This window comes from Onychostruthus taczanowskii, unplaced genomic scaffold (assembly GCF_017590055.1).
Source record: "Onychostruthus taczanowskii isolate IOZ18803 unplaced genomic scaffold, ASM1759005v1 scaffold21, whole genome shotgun sequence".
In the NCBI taxonomy this organism is placed as follows: Eukaryota; Metazoa; Chordata; class Aves; order Passeriformes; family Passeridae; genus Onychostruthus; species Onychostruthus taczanowskii.
The window spans coordinates 9355280-9376448 of NW_024499351.1; the positions used below are offsets into that span (position 1 = coordinate 9355280).

Sequence of the window (21169 nt, forward strand, 5' to 3'; positions counted from 1 at the left end):
GCTCATCTCTATTCATAAACAAATGTCACAAAGTTAATACTCTCCAGTTTTATAGAAACTACTGCATCGTGCCTCAAACCAGCATTGGCAAAAGGTACATATTTTGCAAAACTCATTATTAGCATTATTTGTACTTTATAGTAACTTATAAAAACTTGGAAGAACTTTTTATATGAAGGTACAGCTCTCATCAGCTGTCCATCATAAGGGACAATGCAAATAACTAAATATCAAGGATTCTGATAAGGTATATAATTCTTTTGCCCAAAAAAGTCTGCTGAAAGCCAGTAGTAAATTAATAGTCCCCTTTCAAAGATGTGTCTTTCATGAAAAAGGGGAGGAAGTGGACCAAGAGCATTACTTGATGTACCAGCACGAGCAGAGAAAGAAAGGAAATACAGATCAGAGGGGCAGCATGAAGTCCTTGTTATTACAAAAGCTTGCAGTGCTGTGATGTGTATTTGCAGGGTAATTCCAGGAAAGATCCCCATTTTTCTGGGAGAGAAGCTGTCACCTAGCAGAGGCCTTTTTCTGCACTCTATTAAGATACATCCGGTCCAGCATGAAATACAAACTGGAAGTGATACAAAAATCCTCAGAACAGATGCCATGAAAGCCAAGAGATATCTAAGGCATATTTCAGACAAATCACAAATTGACAATCAAATTGTGGTACTTTGCAAAATCAGAAGGAGCCATGACATTTTACTTTTGCTTGAGGCAAGTAAATGCCATTTTAGAATTTGATGACTGCCTCATTCTATGGATTCGCATTTAATAGCAAAGACTCAGTATGTGGTTTTTCCTGTGCCTCACAAAAGGGTATTGACAGATTTCTTCTCATGCCTGGCTCCTGTACGAATTTAGAAAGATGCCCTTTAGGCTGCAGAGATTAATGGACATATCATAGATCAATGGGTGGTTTCCTGAGGCTTTATGCACAGTACACCATTGCATGTCTTAACATGTAATTTGGAGTGCGTAAAGGGAGTTTACTTTGAAAGAGCTGTTAGTGGTCTAGCAGTTCCTTCAAAGATGGATATCTCGCATATTGTGCATGCAAATGAGCAGTCAGTCTACACAGGGCTTAGCACTTTGGTTATAGGTAGGTAGAGAGGACCTGGAGTGAAAGAATATTAAAACTGTGAATAAAAATATAATAAGAGCTGGTTAGATGGAAAAAAGGCAGCTTGTTAGGATAGAGAATACTGAAAGAAGAAAATACAAGTGTAAGGATAGAGAAACTATGAAAGAAAGATGCAAAAACTAGAAGAGGAAAACAGAGAAGAAAAATATTTGGGAAGGAGAAAAGGGAATTTCTTCTTACTGTTTGAAATAATGAGTTGTGAGACAGACTGGAGTTCTGCCTCAAACACAGCTGGTATATGTAATGGGAAACCAAAAGTAAATATTATGCCAGAGACAACAAGGGGGTATAACCTGGGACATGGGATGAAATAGTGGTCCAAGACCCACAGATTGATTATCCTGACAGCTCTGCTGCACTTGCACAGCAGCTTGCTGGAGCTCTCCCCCATGTGCTGGCTAGTATTTGAGCTAGAACTGTGAACCTGGTCTCATTGCACAGAGGTCCACTACTGGGAACTGTGAGCCAAGTGTTACAGAGTCTTTCTTTAGCTCAGAAGGAACCAAATAACATTTGATAGAAAAAAATAGTACTCGACAGAGTCCACATATGGGTTTTTTTGCTCATTTCCCCTCCTCCATCCCACTCATCCATAAATCAGTGTGGTAATTGCCTCCATACAGTCAGCTGAGAGAGAATGTGGTTGCTCACTGTTTCGTAATTTTAGACTGTTACAAGCCATTTACTCATGTGCTTTAGGCATGATAGTGCATTTGCAGCACTTCTGTGCCTTGTACCCCTCAGTGAGTGAGGTGCAGGTTAAACATTTGCCAGATTGTTTCAGAGGATTCTCATCCAAAGTGTGCTCCACCATGGGATACCCACCTGTGGCCTTTAGGGAAAGGTGGTTGGACACAAAATGTCTGTTTCACCACGGCTGCCTGGGCAAGCATCATTGTAAGGGCTGGACTAATCAAATCTCTGTCAAGTAACTCCAAAGGATTTCCTGTGCAGCTTCCCAAGCAGGTTTTTCGGTTGGTTGGGGTTTTTTGTTTTGTTTGTTTGTTTTCTTGGGGTTTGGTTTGGTTTGGTTTTGTCCTTCTGGTGGGCTCAAGGCTGTAAGCTTCAGTGACAGCCACTGCACTTGTGGTCTGGCCCAGAGAGGTGGCCACCCTTCCATGGCTCTCCTTACAAAGGGCTGGAGTTCTCATGATTGGAGAAAATATCCTTGCAACAGATCCATTGTGTATTTTTATGTAGTTGGCACTAAGTAGAAGAAAAAACAGCTAATTCTTTAGGAACTGGGTTCCTGTGCATTGTGCCCTTTATTTTCTGTCTGGGAACACTTTGTTTCTGTTTTTATACAAGAGATGCATTTGGCAGGTCCCTGAATGTGTTGCACTTCAGCTTAAATGAAATGTTCATCCCTTATCTTGCCTATGGAAATATATCCTCATCATGTCAAGAAGTGGACCTCTAATGACATAATCTAGAAATTCAATCCAAAACCTCATACTGAGGAAATTTGATGCAAAGTGCCTATTGGAGAGTATCTTTCATGCTCTCATATGTCTCTAAACAAACCCTGAGTGGCTGGGCCACATAACTATAGCTAGGTACAATTTTGAAAAGCCTTACAATCTTTTGGAACAATAACATATAATTACAAAATGGTGGCTTGAGATCTCCCTTTTAAAAATGTTTACCTCGTGCCTGTACTGCCAAGGTACAAACATACCCATTAATCAAGGTGTATCACAAACCTGTCTTTCCTTGAAAAATGCTTGCTCAGTGAACATGCTACTTTCAATTACAAACAGAGTTCAAGCATGCCTTGGTCATTTGAAGTATTGCATACCGTTTTCCATGCTGTGAAGAGGCACTGTGTTGTGTTGCCTGAAAAAAAATCTCTCCTTTATAATATTTCAGCTAACATTTCAGGCAGCACTTTGGAGCCTGGGAGAGATTATTGCTCAGGATTGCTATTCATAAAGTTTGTAGCTGGTCTCCTTTTTTTTCCTGTAAAGAATTCTACTTTCACCCTCCCATTTCTTCCAGATTGTTTTATTTCCTAGGAAGCTCTGGAGCAATTTACATGCCTTTTGGGTCATGCAAGAAATTTTGTAGGCAGCTGAGCAACTGGATGGAAGTTACATTTCTCCAGCTTGGACAGATGGTCTTGTTTATCTGTCACATTTTAACTCTGTAGCCTACCAAGGATTTGTCATTCTTTTCAGAGCTATTGCTAATATTTTGAACTCCTGCAGAATCTTCCTACAGAACTCTTGAAGCTCTTCACAAACATGATAGTATTTAGCCCTCATATTAGTCTATTGAATAAAGAGATTAGTACGGTCATTTTACAGATGGAAAAGCTGAGGCATGAGGAGGAGTAGGGCTAGTTGTCTAAATGAGATATCTGACATCAGGTAATAGAGTTCTTGTTCAGACATGCTGGTAACAAGTTATGCATGAAAATGTCACTAATTTTTGCAAATGCTAATTCAGTTGCTGTTGTTGCTATTATTTTCTACAAGAGTTGTATCCAAAACTACAGGCAAACTGAAATGACAGCTGGTAAAGCACAGGCCAGAAAAATGTTGAAAGGTGACAACATGGTAGAGAAAGAAAAAAAAAATCACAAGAGAGGTGAGCCTGTAAGGCACATGTGATCAAAAATGAACATGTTATCACTTTTGTATTACAACAGACTTGTGAGGTGATCTGAGATATGGTGAGTACGGAGAAGACATTTTGCACTGAAGATGTCAGTGCTACTGGTTCCGTCCTTCCTTCTGCAGCTTGTGAACACCCATACACACTCATCTGACTTCTCCAAGCCTTGCTGACACCAGTAGTATTTAGATGTGTGTGGCTCAGATACTGCGGGACTCATGTCATAGCAGAGGGAATCAATCAGAGGAAGGTCATATGTGACTTGAACAGAGATCCATCAGTGCTTTACGTTTTCCTGTCACTCTGTGGATGAAGAAGAGAGACCATGCAAACCTGTAGGTCTCTGATTGAGGCCAAAGTCTAAACTTGCATTTCTTGTACCTGCAATCTTGTATTCTCAGCTGCATGAGATGGGGAAAGTGAGTCATTTTTCATACCATCAAAAGCTGGTCAGAGGTTCATTGCTGGAGAGGAAGATGATGCCAAGGTCTTTTTCACAAATTACAGTGTCTCTAGTGTACATTTCCCTTCAGTTTCTTGTTTCTCTTCCCATGCACGTTCTCTTTAATTAGCTTTCCTTTTGTTCCTTTGCTGCATTTCTTACCCTTCTTGTGTTTTCTGGCATTCTCCCAATGGAATCTGTATGCCTTTTAAAATAATTTTATAAATCCTTTGAACTAATCTGCTGATCTTAATCTCTTACTCTCCTGGTTATGCAAGGGTGGAGACAGTGTGTTCCTATCTGCAGTGACGTCCACCCTGCCATCTTTATCTGTAGAGGTGGTGAATTTAGGACAAAAAACCCCTAGCAGCTACAAGATGTTTTAAAGTTCAGCCAGGAGAAAGAGACTATATATATAAAATATTTTCCTACTTCCATTCCAGATTGGGTACCCTTTCTTTCCTTAACATCTCACAATATCAGAAGAGGAAAGAACATTGAAGTGGACAGTTCAAACTGAGAGAGTTAGCATTTTAAGTGGATGAGTTAGATAGATCAAGAGCCAAGATGAAAATTGCAGTTTATCCCATTTTTTAATTTTATTGAAGTTATCATTCAAATCTTGGCAGAGACAACATCTGGAACAATATTCATTTTAATGTGACATAAATTATCATCATAAGGAATATGGCAGAATGAGCAGCAGCCAGGGAGAAATAATTTCTGAGATGGATAGCTAACATTTCTTGAGAATTCAGTCAATTAAGAAGTATGATTGCTTATTTGATCACATCAGTTAAATTACTGAAACAAATAGTAATGGAACAGTATGAGATGCAGATGTGATGAAAAATATTTTGAGGCATTATTTCACAGATCTAAATCCTGAATAGTTTCCAGAGGCAGTTGTTCCACAGAAATAAGAGGACATTTTTTGAGTGACAACAGAATAGATAAAAGAAACAGAAAAATAAGTTGTCAGTCTGACACAAAAGTTTCTTAACTATGGTTACTGTCTCTATATTTTGTTTACAAAATACAGCAAGCCTTTTAAGCCTCTAAAATTATGTTTACTTTCATTTGGATTGCTAGAGCCAGACAGGTAGGCAAGACAGCACAAACACATGACCCAGACTCTGCATGAATCAAAAGCCATCCTAGAGCTACAATGAAATCTGGGTTTAACTTTCCCAGAGATTTTATCTTGTAACATCAGACAAACGATTTCATTTGCCTGGGCCTCCATATCTTATCTGTGCAGAACAAAGACTGTCATGCCATGCACTTTGCTGCTTAGTAGGATGAGGCTCCTACATGAGTTGTGGGCATTGGTGAAAATCTCAATACTTGGCGGATAACCAAGAGTTTTGACAACACAAAACAATCCAAAGACAGAGAGAGCACATTTAAATTAGGCTGCAAAAATATACAGCCAGGATATATTTATAAGAGTATGGGGTCATCAAAATGAACCCTGATCAGAGGTGGAAGGTCTGCACATCTGTACTGATATCACCCCAGCTGGCTCAGAAAATGATGACTATTTTCTGGTGTTATTTGGTTAGACCAGAAGAAGTCTCTTAGGGATAATTAGTAGTTTTGCATAGTAATCACAGAAAGCAATTTCTCCTGCTTTAGCTTGTAAGAGACCTCCCAGCATAAAATTTTTTCCAATAATGTTTTCCCATTGCTGGCAAAGCATTTTTATAATACTTTAATGATGTGCACCAGTAGTTTCCTCCAGGAAAACCTCCCTGCTAGTGCTGAGGAGCTGATCCCAAAATCCAAGTGAGAGGTCAAATCCAGGAAAAACTAGTAAAGTCTGATGCCAGAATTAGACTGTTCACTGATGCTTTGATCGTCTCCATGAGACACTGTGATAGGGAGATAAAATGGACAATAAACATTACAGGGCAGCTGGAGTATATCAGGTAAAGGATTTAGTCTTCTACTCAAGAAACAGCATGGCTGCAGAAAGTATAATGGGAGTTGTGAAGTACTGAACTGATTTAAACTTGGTCAACCATGATAGACAGGAAGTTGTTAAGAAAAAAAAAAAGAGAAGGGGAAAGAGAAAGAAAAACCAGAAAGAATATAATAGGTTAACATTATTATTATTCTAATTTAAAAATGTAATATTAACATGAAAGCCAGGCACTGGCCATTTTTATGAAGGTTTTCACAGGGACCCCTAAATATTTTACACAGGTTAATACACATATATTGGCCTTAAAATTTTCAAAGTTCCAACCAGACTGTTTTGAATACTTAGCATTCAAAACAGTCACCTAGTCCAGTATCAATGACACATTCCCACTTTCTCCAAAAATAACCCCACAGCCTTATTTGTTCCAGGCAAAACTCTTGCACAGGACTTGTGCTCATTAAAAAATTGACCAAATTATGTATAAAGCTGCTTAAGATTACTTTCTATAAATAGAGCATTTCTTATTAAGCACTACTTTAACCTCAAATTGCTAGGTCTGGAGCAGGAATTGCTAAGTGAAATTCCATACAGATCAGACTGAACAGCACCTTTGACTTGAAGATATGTAAACTCCTAAATGAGTATAGTTAGTTTACCTGCCTTGTGTTCCTGATGTGTGTGATTTCTTTGACTATTTCATAATTTTTAGCAGAAATAAAAACTGGTCCCTCAATTTTTCCTAAAAATAGTTATTGTAGTTCTTGTATAGAACCCATTCAGCATCCGAGCCAAAGAATAGAAATAATATGTGAATTAGTTGACCAGTTTCACATCACTGACTAAAGAAAAAAACAAGTAACTGGACAACATAAAACCAATTCCTAGGCTTCAGTTCAGTGAACAGCTTTAATGAATGTACTCAAATAATGAGGAGTTCAGAAATCAAGAACAAATCAGAGAAAGAAGAGAAGGTTAAACTTACTGGGTGCTGAATTTGTGGTGTACATTTCTGTTGTGAGGCTGATACTCTCCTCTTTATATTTTTCTTACCACCATTGCTGGAGACTCTTTATCCCTTCTGTGTTTTTGGGGCTCCTGAAACTGCTTTATGTCTTTTATGCTGTCATATTTACTTGCACTAAAAGGTACTGAAAACCAGTTTACAGTTATGTATAGCCTCACCTTTTACGTGTCATCTTAGTAAAGAGAGTTGTAACATTTCCATTTCAAACCTTTATTTCAGGTTTTATAAATCCTTCTGCTTCTAATTACATCAGGCTGAAGACAGCAGTATAAATGTTAACCCCACAGACTGATCTGCAAGGAATGGTAGACATCTATTTTAAAATATGAGTCATCTGAAAAGGCAGTGATTTTGCATAATCTCTTTTTTTTTTTTAATACTAGGCTTTCATTCACAAGGGAACACAAAAGCTCTGACTGCTTACCTTGTAATTGGAGATCAGTTGAGTGGAATTAATGGAACTACATTATTAAGAAATAGAAGGAATTGGCTGGATTTTGTCAAGGGTTGTGGTTTTTACACTGTTCCTTACATGGAACACAAGAGATTGCTTCAAGAGATTCAGAGGTAATACATAGAATGAAGAAAAAAATACTTTTCTTTATAAAGTATATGAATAGTGACTGCTTTGGGGGTTAATCAAGGCAAACCTTGAGGCTGAATACCAAGAGGACCAGTGGATTTCCTTAGAAACAGCTACTGTTTTACATGGTATAGGCCATTTCTTTGCTGAGTGAAAATTGGTATCCTTGTATTTTGGGAATGAAATGCAGGAACTGCTGCTGCTTGGAACAGTGAAGCGCTGGTGCAAGCTACCTGAATACTGGGAAATAGCTTTCGTTTGTGGTTCTGAATAGTTAGCTAGGTGGTGCCTTCTTTGTCTCACTGGTCACTTATGAAGTGTCCCAGGCACATCCCAGCATACGGGTTGAGCCAGGGATTATCTGAGAGCATGTGACCCCTGCAATTCCATCAGACAGGATGGCTACCTGCAGACCAGGCACTGAGAGGTGGCCATTGTGCTGACTGCTGTCTTTGCAAGGTTGAGATGATCAGGGAGCCAGCATGCAGGTTAGGGTGTTGTGGCCCAGGTGAGCAGAGAGCTAGATGGGTACAGTCCTGCCTGGGAGAACATGGTTGTTGGGCTGTCTGTCCCCTGTTTGATGCCAGAACCAGCAGGGGTACCATGGGGTCTGTCTTGGGACTCGTCCTGTTTAGCACCATTTTCAGTGACATGGAGGAGGCAACAGAAGGCACTTCTGTGGGGTTTGCAGATGACACCGTACTGGGGGGACCAGCTGACAGGCAGGAGGAACAGGCCAGCATGGATGCTGTTGGGCATAGATGGGAACAAAGCTGTGCTGCCTCATAAAAGCAGAGGATGTGATACAAAATGTACAGCTCTTTCTCAACCTCCTCCAGCTGTCTTGTTTACAGTGCAGCTTTACTTGTTTGTTGTATTTTGTTTAATCTCTCTTTGCAAGTGATCTACTGGGCATTGACCAGTGCCAAGGGCAAGGAAGCATCACTCCACAGAACTATGCTTACTTCAGCTTTCAGTATGTTACTGTTTAACTTCTTGTCCCTCAGGCCCTCATAAATCTCATAAAATCCTTTTCAGATTGAAATCCTCCTCTTCCCAAGCTGTAACATGTTTTGCAGCAGGCATTTCTCTATAGTTATATTGGTCTCTTGTTGACAGTCTTAAGGTATCAGTTCCTTGGCTGGTAAATATCTTCCTTATTCTTAAATCTATCCACTTGCTTTTGTTCAGAGCAATGCATTGGGATAATAAATTGGCCCACAAGTGCCTGAAACTGCTCAGTGCTTTCTGTCATGCCAGTGTTTCATAATACTGAATCCTGGGAATGTCTTGAAGAGGCCAACAGCATCTTCCCGACTTGCACATCTCCCAGAAGAGCTGCAGGCTGCCCGGATTTCTCTAGTAAACTCACTCAGTGGATGTCCTTCCATAAACAGCATTCCAGTAGTTCAATAGATTTATTCCAGAATATGAAAATAGACAGTTATTTCAAATGCCAGTTTTAAGACTTGCAAAATGGAACTATGTACATACATAAGATGAGAGCATAAATCAGCTCAGTAAAACAGCTTTGTAAATATTTATGAGCACAGGGCTCCTCATTTCACACATTTTACTCCTTCTCTGTCCTCATCTTAAGTTTTCACTTGCTTTAGTTTATGGCTGGTAGTTTGGGCCAAGTACCTGACATTGCTAAATTGCTGCCTGTGTTCCCTGCTATTTCATATACCACAGTCCTAGACCTTCAGTGACTGCAGGTGAATGCATGATCTATGGAAAGAAACACGTTTGCATGGAGGGGCATATTCTGAATTCTGATGGACCCACATTGTGTTGTGTGAAGTTTAGCAGGCGCCACATTGATGAACTAAAGCACAGCCTGGAGTTTCCTGCTTGAGCTGCCACCCCTCATTTGGCTGCAGGTGAGGCAGGACCTGTTTCCTCTTTGTGTGGGTATCAGAATGGGGCTGGTTATTCAGAAGGGTGAGGAAAGGAAGATTAAAAAAACAGTTGATAGGATGAAAGATAAAGGTATGGAATGACAGAGATGTGAAGCAGCTGTGAAAGAACAGTTGCAAAAGAATCAGAACTGTCAGGATATAGCAGAAGCAATCTAATGGGGCCTGCAGAGATGGGTTATCATCTCATGCAAAAATCTTTGTCTCCCTGTCACCTTCTCCTGTGGCCATGATCCTTCCCCAGGCATCCTGGCCTTTTGGTGGCACAGAGGAGAGGAAATGACATTTTCACTCCTTCCTTTGCAGCAGTCACAGAGGAGAGCAGAAGGATGCAATCATACAGACATTTTCTTTTCAATTTTTATGAAGTTGTGGATGTGCTCATTATTTCCATTTGTGTCCATGCTAGTGCTGGAATTTCTATTACTCTTCCTTAATTCACACCAAAAGCTCTGCATTTTCTCCCTATTTCACTAGCATCAGATAGTACCATGTTGATATAATAACCAGAAACAAATTCTAAAAATAAACCTACTGATAATTTCCTAGTGTTTGTTTGACCAGACCCTTGAAGTTCCTGACTGGTCAGTGGACTGAGATAAGTGCTATCATTTTTCTTCTCTCTTGTCTGCTGGCTTTTCAGCCTTTTTGAACTGCAATCCACAAGGGGGCTGAGGAGGAGGTGCTTGTGGCAATTCAGGTTGGATTATTCTCATTGAGGAATTGGCTTCTGCTGTTTCATGAGAGGCTTTGGCAGATCAAAAGCTGTTGCTACTGAGATCCTGCCAGGCATGCTTTCCATGTATTTCTGTATGTCTTCACTGAAACTGCGTGGGATCAGTAGAATAGCAGAATTTGGGTATGAAAACATTTTTCATTATGTTTACACTTCTTAATTAGAGATTTATAAGGACAGCCTGATATGCTGCCATTTAAACAATTCCTTGCATTTAATTGTGTTTGCATTTTTATTAGGGAAATATAACAGAGAAAGATAACTTATTAATTTACATGCAGACTTATCAGAAGATTCCTTACATTGTACAATTTACATCATTTAATGTCTTAGCATGGATTTAATAATATTCATGCAAATTTAAGTGTCTTCCTGACTGCGGTGGCATCATTCATTAACAGTTACCCTGAACTCTGATGATTATAGGTTTGGCATAAACACAAAAAGAATATTTTCTTCAAAAAGCAGATTTTGGAAAGCTTATTGGCAATTTTTCCTGAAGTTGTGACTCATTTTGTATTTTTAGACACTGCTCAAGCACAGCTGCTGGTGTACTTGAGGAAAAAAAATGCTCTTTGATCAAGTAGGATGTTTGTCTCTGGTGAGCTGTGCTTAAGGCCTTTATTCTTTCATTTGCATAGTCTGTAGTCAGTGGCATTCCCCAGGGATCAATACTGGGCCTGTTCTTATCCAACTTGTTTATCCGTGGCACAGAAGGCCCCTCAGCCATTTGGTGATGACACTAAACTGGGGGAGTGGCCGATCACCTGAAGGCTCTGCTGCCATTCCGTGGGACCCTGAGAGGCTGGAGAATTGGGCAGAGAGCAGCACAATGGGGCAAGTGCAGGGTCCTGCACGTGGGGAGGAAAACCCCAAATGCCAGCACAGACTGGGGACTGACCTACTGGAGAGAGCTCTGTGGAGAAGGACCTGGGGTTCCTGGTGGATGACAAGTTGTCCATGAGCCAGCAGTGCCCTTATGGCCAGGAGGGACAGTGGTGTCCTGGGGAGCATCGGGAAGAGTGGCCAGCAGGTTGGGGGAGATGATTCAGCCCTGGTGAGGCCACCTCTGGAATACTGTGTCCAGTTCTGGGCTCCTCAGCACAAGAAAGGCAAGGGGCCAATGGGGCCACAAATGTGGGGGTCTGGAGCATCGCCTATGAGGAGAGACTGCAGGAGCTGGGCCTGTTCAGTCTGGAGAAGACTCAGAGGTGATCTCATTAATGCATTTAAACCTCTCATAGGAGGGTGCCAAGAGGATGGTGCCAGACTCTTTTGAGTGGTACCCAGTGAAAGGATGAGGAGCAATGGCCATAAACTAAAACATGAGGAAGAGCTTCTTTCTGTTGAAGCTGGCAGAGTACTGGAACAGGCCACCCAGGGAAGTCATGAATTCTCCATCTGGAGACATTCAAAACCTACCTGGATGAGTTCCTTTGTTAGCTGCTCTAGGTGACCCTGCCTTGATGGGAGGGTTGGACTAGATGATCTCCAGAGATCTCTTCCAACCCTAACTATTCTATGATTCTTATATAGTTAGTAAAAAAACTATATAAGGTCTTTTGTAAGTAACTTAACTTCCAAGTGTGTCCCTTCACCTCGTGTTTCCTAATGGTCAGTTCCAGGCAAGTTGAATCCATGGCTTTCTGCAGCCCCCAAGTTGCTTTTTCATGTTTTGCACATCCAGAACATGGGGCTGAGGTACAATCCACATATGATGAGCCAAGGGTCAGTGGAATTTAAAAATGTGGAGCAGCCACCCTGAACATTTCAAGAGCATCTTGAGAGCAATTAATGATGATACCACTCTCCATCTACTTCCTAGGAAAAAGAGAGCATTGTTCTGGTTTTTTTAACAGAACCTCTGTTTCTATGAAATTAATTAAGAACAGGAATGTATCCTCATACTAGCAAATACCTTGTGTAGATGAAATTGCCAAGTCTGAGATGTTTCATTGAATGTGCAGAAACAGTTCTTTTTATGCAGTAGGGAGCAGCATACAAACCCTCAGAAGCAGTGGTCATGATGTTACATGCCTGCTTTCACTGCAGTCCCACTCCTTCATCTTGGACAATCTAGGACTGGGTTCCCTGATGAAGCTTCCTCTTAAAATTATGCCTCTCCAGAGACCAGAGATTGTCAAGGACCTCTGTTTGCAACACTAACTACAGTAAATGCTATTGTATTATCCAACAGTAGAAAATTAAATAATCCCACTCCCGTCACTTTCTAACAGGATAATGTTAAAGGCATTCCTCTGGGATGGAGAGTAATAATTTGATAATTCCCCTCAGTATTTCATGCTTCTCAATATTGCAGCTAATTTTCTCTGAGTACCTTATTAACATTCACAATGACTTTGCAGTCCCACCCTAATAGCTCTCCGCAGAGGCAGTGACTGTGAAGGTGAGAGCTGACAGTGACTTATTTTCCTCCTTTTTCCTCTACAGACTGTATTATCCTGGCTTCCATCCACTGAGGGCTGTCCAGCTGATGCGAGTGGGCAAACTGCAGTACAGTCAAGGCATGGTTCCTCAGGCACTGGAAACCTTGAAACAGGTCAGTATGGTGAAATATTTTTTCTCTATCCCTCTCTCTTGCTTCCCCCAAAACTGCTGTGTGATTCCCTCCTCATGCCTTTGAATACTCCTCACCACTTCTTCCACCCGTGGTGGTCCCCAGGCTGCAGCTGGGTGTGGTGATGGGTCACTGTTGCTCAGCACAGCATTTCAGGCACTGACATTCTCTAGCATCAGTCACAGCTAATTACAGTTTGATAGCTCAGAGGTGCCTGAATGAAAAATTGCTATTAGAGCTGAAGAGATGAAATTAACTCAGTGCTTCATATGTTCCTTATTCCTATAGCAAAGTGATTCTGAGAGCACTGAAAGTACAGGAACAGAAGAAGAGCTGCAGTTTCTACCCTCCTTATTCCTTGTTGGGTTCTGTGACTTCAGGCTGGAAAACTTTGTCTTCAATGCATGTATTTTATTGTGAGCCACACTGAAATCAACAGGCATGTCCCTTGATCCCTCATGTTTCTTATCATTCATCATCTTTGATCTGGTTTTGCAGCTGTGCTTTATTAGTTCCATTTCAGCTTTAAGCCATCCCTCTTGTACCTGAGCTGACTTTTATATTCATTTCCTCGTACCTCAGGCTCTTATTTGTCTTGCTGTTATATTGCTGTTAGTATCATCTTAAGTATATTAAATAATCCCTTTCCATGTGCAACATGTCCTCAGGATGTATAATCTTGCCTCCCATCTCAAGCCCTCAATCACTGCTGGGGTGCTTTGTACCCCCTGGAAGATGTGCTGCCTCTAGTTTCCTTCAGAAAGGTCTTATTTCCTTATGTTATGGATTGTCCTGTGATCACTTGCCCTGAAGACTCTACACGCTCTGTGTGGTTCCCTGTCCTGGCTCTTGGCTCACCTCCAGTTCGTGACACAGCTCCTCATTGCCTTTGCTGGGTGCTGCCAAAAGCCACCTGGCCCAGCTACTTGCCTGTGTCTGCTGGGCAAGATCAGGCCCAGTTGTGGCACCAGTGTTGGAAAGAAGTGAAGAATTTGGCTCTACATTGCCTTCTATTAATGTCCATGCTATATGAAGTGCTTTGTGGCAACTGCTGGGGGTAGAAGGGGATGGGTGTCTCCACTGGAGGTGAGGGAGGAGTGCTTTTCTACTTCTGCCCAGGTCCCCTATAAAGATAATATCAGTCATGACTGTCTAGGTATTAGTATTTTGTACTTACCTTTTCTTCAACACCCATATCTCTGTGGTTTTAACATCTGAATAATGATGCAAGCTGAATACTTTTCATATGTTGAAGTAACAAATTAGTATTTAATATGATGCCACTCTTGCTAAGTCTTGGTGTAACTTAAATCTTCACTTGATGTAGTTTACTTAAATTATAGCCAATTCTGATCATTATAAAGCAGACAGAAGAGTAATCAATTCCATTTATATGTATTATTCAGAAGTATGTCATATATCTGTCATGTGCCAGGTAATCCCTCTGGCGTTTTCCCCAAAATATTGATAATTTCCAAACATTCAAATGTTCCCTTTTATCAATCGAATGAGACTCCAGTCAGAGGAGCTTCTGTTTTCATTGACACTGCTACCTATATCAACAGGCATTGCTCTAATTGCATTTCTAATGTGATACTGCATTAGATCATTAGATTAACTGGAGCGAATTCCCCTGGAGACAAAGGAATGCTGCTGGTCAGTGAAGGTGGACATTGCAATGGGGATTCATGTGTTTTTGGTGAAGAAGCTGACCACTGCAAGCCAGATGGCTACACTGTGATCCTTTGGAAACTGAGCAATGCCTAACACAGAAACCTTTTCTAGGCTGTGACCTCCTCTTTCTCTGCAAAGGGACATTAAGGTGCTGCTTGCCCTTCTGTGTCATACTTCAGCGAGCCTCTAACGGAGGCTCCAAGCCATTGGTGCTCCACAAGGACACAGTAAGTGCTTTACAACTGAGGTGTAGGATCCTGTTGTGGCTTTGTCTATTCCCTATTCTGCCTCCCCTTTTTCACCCAAGTGTGGGACAAGGCGAGACTGAACTCCCACTCCCTGGGAGCGCAGCTGAGAGGAGGAAGAACTTCTTGTCATCCTGTTTCTCCATGTAACTTCTTCAGATGAGCTCTGCAACTGATTCACTTCCTTGCTTTCTATACCGGAACAAATTAGAGGAAGACATAATTCCCGGTTTGTTGTGACTAAAGGATGTGATTCCTAATATTACTCAGATAATGTCCTAGAGTTATATGAGAACACAATTTGCTCCTTTGTGGTTAGATGTGTCAACAGAGCATGCCACATGCTCAGAGCAGAAAGTCAATTACCTTCTCTGCTTCATTACTCTTCTTAATACACTCTGACACTGAATAGCAGCACCCTGTTGGAACCCTCGTCAGACTAATTTCACTGTGGCATTAGGAAGAAGGATATGGAAGGTGCAGAGGAATTGGGATCTGAGTGGAATTCACCTCACATATAAATCCTGTTTAATCAGGCACAGCCTCAGAGCTGCTGGGGATTGACAGCCTCTCTGCAGCAGACACATGGTCTGTTAAGACCAGTAGATCTCACTTGGCTCTGCAGCCCAGCCCTCACTGCTGCTCTCTGTGCCACAAAAAAAATGAATCACTATCCTAACCACGTGCTCTTACAGCCCTATGGGTTTAGATCTCTGCCCTGCTCCCCTGAAGAAGGCTTAAATAACGTGGAGGGCTTTAAGTTGCCCATTAGAAAGAAATCACCCCCTAAACTTATATTAGGCCCTGCAGAATCTTATTTGCTAGATTTTGAAATAGTAGTTTTACAGAGAGGCAATACTCCTCTGGAATGAAAACTGAAGGTAGTATTTTACAACCAACATATTATTTTTAAATTTTATACAAATATATGAAAGATCTAATGGAGGACAGATTGAGTTATAAATCTGGAAAGCTTTTGTCAGCAAAAGACAGGAACTGGAGCCCAATCTGAAAACAATTTGAAGTGCCTGACATGGCATGGTCATGGGAGTACTTTTGTCCCCCATGAGCTGATGGGTACAGCTGTCTTGTCTCATGAACATCTACAACAGGTACTGTACGACTTCCCTTCTTATAGAATTGCCTGTTGTGGAGGCAAAAAGCACAGGAATTGGGGTAAAATCCTTCCCAGGTCTCACAGGAACACTGAAGAAATCCCTTCTCTAGGTGTTTGCATCAAACACTGAGCTGTTTACCAGCTGTCATTGATAGTATTCCTGTGCCTGCTTTAACAACCTGTACACTTCAATCAAGAGAGATGGAGAGCTGCACATACTCCCTCTGAAATACTAGCCTACACTTCCTGCCACTCTGGCACATGGCCATTTGCTTCCTGCTTTCCCTGTGACAGAGCTGGGCCATCCTGCACCTGCCCATGGTCCCTCAGCCATGGCCATGGGTATCCTTTCCCATCTCTGCACAAATCAGGCACAAACACATGCACTGCTCCTCGTTTACATTCAGCAGCCCTACCTCTGCTCTAATGGGGTTTATATTCTTCAGGATGTGGCTGATGACACCATGGCCTGTGTTGCCATTGTAGCTTTTCATAATAAGATTTTCTCATTTAGCTGGGAGGGAGACCACACAGATGACATGAACCCGCTCAGCCTCAGCTCTGCTGGTGAGCTGTGGGATTGAGAGCAGGGCAGTGGGCAGAGAGCCCATGTGCTCCTGCTTCTGTCCAGTAAAACCATTCATTGCACTGGAGCTGAAATTATTCCTTTTTGCATTGACCTTTGCCAAAACAGCTACATAGCCTAATACCAGTTGAATTTAGGGATTACTCAAGTCATTGCTGTTCTAACTTTGACGCAGCTGGTTCTGACTCATACAGCAGTGCGTGAGATGGTACATTGCATAAAAATTATTTCCTCCAAGGAAACAAAAGGATAAAGACTGAGTGCTTTTGTCTGCCATATTTATGAAAGAAGTGGAAAGAAAATGTTGGAAGTGGGAGAAAGGCAGCATTAACTCAATATTAGGTTTTATATTAAAGATATTATTGGTTTTCAATGGATGTATATCTATACAGGCATATCTAGCTGTACATCTCAGGGTGTCAGGGTCCAAGTCCATCACTATAAGCCTGACTTCTATTCTGTAGTGGGGCTGAAGATCCAGGTCAACTGCCCCAGGACTGTCACTCAGAGGTATCCAGATGCACAGCTCTTAGCATACATCATTCACAACAAATCCATCAGCTTTCTGGGACAGGGCATGCAAGCACTGTGCACCAATATGTCAGGATCCAGGGCCAGTTCAACAAAGCCACTTTGCTCTAGGCTGACCCTGTCCCCTTCTAGTTAGGCTGGGTGCAGCTGCATGTTACAAAAATTTAGTATTTCTGATTTTGTTTCACATTTCTTTGCTATTTCTAAAAGCAATGAAAGTTTTTCCATCTTTCTTTTTAACTGTGTAAATTTCATCATTTAGTAGTATCATTTAGCAGTTTTTCAGTATGCTTCAAAAATTTACACAGTTTTTAGAGCTCCTTACTCACTATGATTTGTTTTGACTGATATTTCAACTTGTTCTTTCAATCTTGTGCTGTCTCCCTCTTTTAAGAATTAGCAAATTTGATGCAAAAATAAACTGTGCTGGAATTTCCATATGCCTGCCAGTCTTCATAATTTGGAAGTAGGCTTTCATTCATTCCACAAAGGTATATATTTACTTTTGTCTATCCAATTTAAATGAGGCCTCTTCCTCAGCATTTCTTCCCCAAGAAGAAATGCTGCAATTCAAAGCAAACTTAGCTGAATTTTGTCAGCTACTGGACAGGGAGCCCTTTGAAATGTAGGCTGCATTTATTTTTTTGCAATTCTTCAGTTCAGGATGATGAAAAATCTCTGATCTTTTCTCCTGCCAGTACACTACTAGCTCCTTTGTTCTGTCTTCAGAAGTGCTGAATCAGCTTCCATCTAGGACTTCCCTCCTTGCAGGAGGAATTTAATAGAGGAAGAAGCAGAAATGCCATATGAAAAGTGATGATCTAAACAAGACCTGGGCAAAGAGCATTGCAGACATACATGTGGCAGGAAATCAGCAACTCTACAGGTAATATCAGCAAGCATAAATTAGCCCAGCAGTAGAAGATGACAAACATGCAGAGAAAATAGTCCCTGGCAAAAGCAGCAAAGACCCATTCCCCTGCATGCCTTTTAGTGAAACAATTAAGGTACTCATTTTTTTGATGCTATGTATTGTTGCTTCTGATAGAGTTAAGGTACTTTATTCCATGGGTTAAGCATTAATCCATTTCTATTTTTACAGGACTTTCATGAACATCAATCACAGTCATCTTTTAAATAATAGCTCAAAACCTTGGGTATTGTAGTTGACCAATCTTGAAACAGCCTTCATGTCTCAGTGCAAAATTATCTCTCTCTGCTGTTCCATACACCCAGTTGTGCAACATACTTGTGGGGTTTAACCCCTAGGAATAATGTGTCAATGCCTCCTTCTTTGTCAGGGATAAATCACCATGCACTTTAGGATGCTTCACTCCTATTTCAGCCATGCCATGCATTCAATCCCCAGGTGCCAGCCACTTGAGGACCAGTTCTTGCACCCCACCCTGCTCCAGGGTCCAGCCCCTTTGTATGGTCTGCACAATGACTAACATGTCCCTTTTTGTTCTTTCCTGTAGGCCTATAATATTATGAAGGTGACCCATGGGACAGATCACAGCCTGATGAAAGTCTTGATGGAGATAAAGGAAGAGTATGAGGCCATGATGAGAATACAGTGAAGATAATCTCTAGTCTGGAAAACAAAATATTTAAGGACAAAGAAGATGTTTTTTATTTAATTGTGAAGGTTCTCAATGGTTTTAGTGTCTTTTCTATAGGTCCTATTTGCTTTACAAAAAGGTTTAATATTAGTTTTGCTGTATGGTCTGAATTGAGTGGATGTTTGGCAGAATTCCTGTAATTTTCAGAGGGTTTTTTGTGTCATCAATCGTCAGTCTTATTGACAATAACTAAAAACCTAATTATTTGCTTGTAAGTATTGGCAAAATGCATACAGAGTCTTCATCAGTTACAAAGTGATCTAATTCCACTGATATCAGCAGTCATTTTTTTATGATTTTTATGAATTGCTGGTATCTATTTATGCCAGCAATTAGGAACCTCTTGTCAGACACATTATAAATTAAGAGAATATACTTTTTTCCCTTTACCTTGCCCTTTGGTATGGTTTCCGAAAGCCTGATCCAGTGCTCTTTGACATCAAATAAGTTTCCTATTGTTTTATATGGGATTTTCTTCCCTCCCAATAGATCTGCAGGGCTTTGTCTGTCTTCTTCTTTCATTTCATACCATATCATATTGAATACTAAAATGGATTAAATAAAAAATGTTATCATAGGTGGAAATTGCTTACTCTGCTTTTCCCCATTTTGCCATCTTCAAGAGTTTCTCACTTCATAACAGTTTTAAAAACAGATATTTGGACCTGTGAGCTCAGTGCTATGGCTTCTAGACCTTTCTGAGTCTTTGGGGTTTGAATGTCACACCCCCAAAAAGAGAAGCCCAGAGACCTACAGATGACCACGTCATCCCTGGGGAAGACAAGGATGTCTTGGAAAGCACGGGCACACTATTTCCCCATGCTCATCAGCAAGAGACTTGTTCTTGCCAGAGCTGTTTACTTCCATTTTTAACACAGAAACAAATATTAACAAAAGCCAATATTTATGAGGGACATTGAAACTTAAATAATTTAAGGCCTTTGAAAATATTGCTTCAGGTGTGTCACTCCTCTAACAATTTATTGCTGCTACTCCAGCCATGACTGTTACTTCATTAATCCATCGTTGTTGTAAAGTCAGGCTTTTTTCACACCAGTAACCTGACACCATTAATTATTACAAGATGAGAACACATTTAAAAAGAAAATGAACATTCTGGGTGTAATTTACAGCCATGGCACACAAATGCCAGGGCTGAGGAAGATATCTCCTTTCAAGACGTTTGAATTTGTTCCAGCATTTGGAGCGTTCACTTGCCCGGCAGTAATGTGCAGGCAATAACCTCTGAAATGCAGTGCATTTCTGGAGTACCTAGCATGGCTTGCTGCCAGAGGCCAGGTCATATCAGCCACCCAAGAAGTGCAGTAATCCTCACAGAAATTCACTGCTTGGCTGGGTCTTCCTGCTATTATAAAAAGGAAATTGTCTGGGGGAAAAGGTCAGACCTTTGCATTTATTGGGAATTCTGACAAAGTACTGATGGACAACCAGTCTTCAAAGCTTATTTTCTGGTTTTAAATAGGCACATGCATATTGGAATTTGCATGATTTTTGTGTAAAGATCATGCTTATGTTATCTTGTATTTACATATCTGGTACTAAGATTTGCAAATGGAGGGGTCTTCAGAATCTAAGGTCAGGTGATACACTAGTTTGTGCAGCATATCCTGGGAGACAGCCCAGAAGCCCTCATGCATGCAGACACATCTGCAGGTATGAACTGCAGCACTGTTTGCTGGGGCTTCTCAACAGTCCAAGGAAGGAGCTCAGGATAGGCAGAGTCACCTGGTGTTGTGTGAGAACAACTACTTTACAGCAAGGTGAAACCTCTGCCTGTGCTGGGGCCTTCTCTCTTCTTCTCTGAGAAGACATTAGAGAGAAAGTACAAAGGAAACAGTTCAATGACAGCCTGATGGGAAACAGAAGGAGCGTGCTGTTGGCTGTGGAGTGTCACAGCAGCAGCTGTGCTGCCATGAGTGCAGAGCTGTTGGAAATCCATCCACAGCCCCAAAGCTCAATGCAAGAAACTGAATGGGCACCAGGATCCTCAGTATGGGGGCATAACCCATGCTTTACATTAATTACTGTTGATGCAAAACTTCTTTCAGCTTGGTCAAGGCAAGAGTCACATTTTCTGGTTGTTTCCAGTCGTTTGCTGAGCAATTTCCCTTGGAGATTCCCATGCACTAACACCACCAGCAGTGCTGCAGGGAAGATTGTTGTGGGCAGACTTTTTTCTCCTGGTGGTCCTGCTCCAGTCTGTTTTCTGCAGAGAATGCTGGTCTGTGATTGTGGAGGGATTTACCTGAATGCAACATTTGAAAGTGTGGCAGCAAGCAAGGGTGCCAGGGAGGAGGCAACTTTAGATAAGCACTCATTTCAAATCAAGTAATATTATCTTTGCACAGACATCATGTTTCAGTTTTCATGAATAATATCTGTCAAATTTCTCAGGTGCTGG

General features: G+C 41.2%; 1 protein-coding gene across 1 annotated transcript in view; it reads left to right on the plus strand.

Moving 5' to 3' along the window:
- SMYD3 (SET and MYND domain containing 3) overlaps positions 1 to 19323 on the plus strand; it is a 383240-nt gene extending 363917 nt beyond the window's left edge. Inside the window, exons 11-12 of the mRNA XM_041404314.1 lie at positions 12846 to 12954; positions 18604 to 19323. Of these exons, the coding sequence (XP_041260248.1) occupies positions 12846 to 12954; positions 18604 to 18705 (211 nt within the window). The 3' untranslated portion in view covers positions 18706 to 19323. The remainder of the gene's footprint in view (positions 1 to 12845; positions 12955 to 18603) is intronic.
- The last annotated feature ends 1846 nt before the right edge of the window (positions 19324 to 21169 follow it).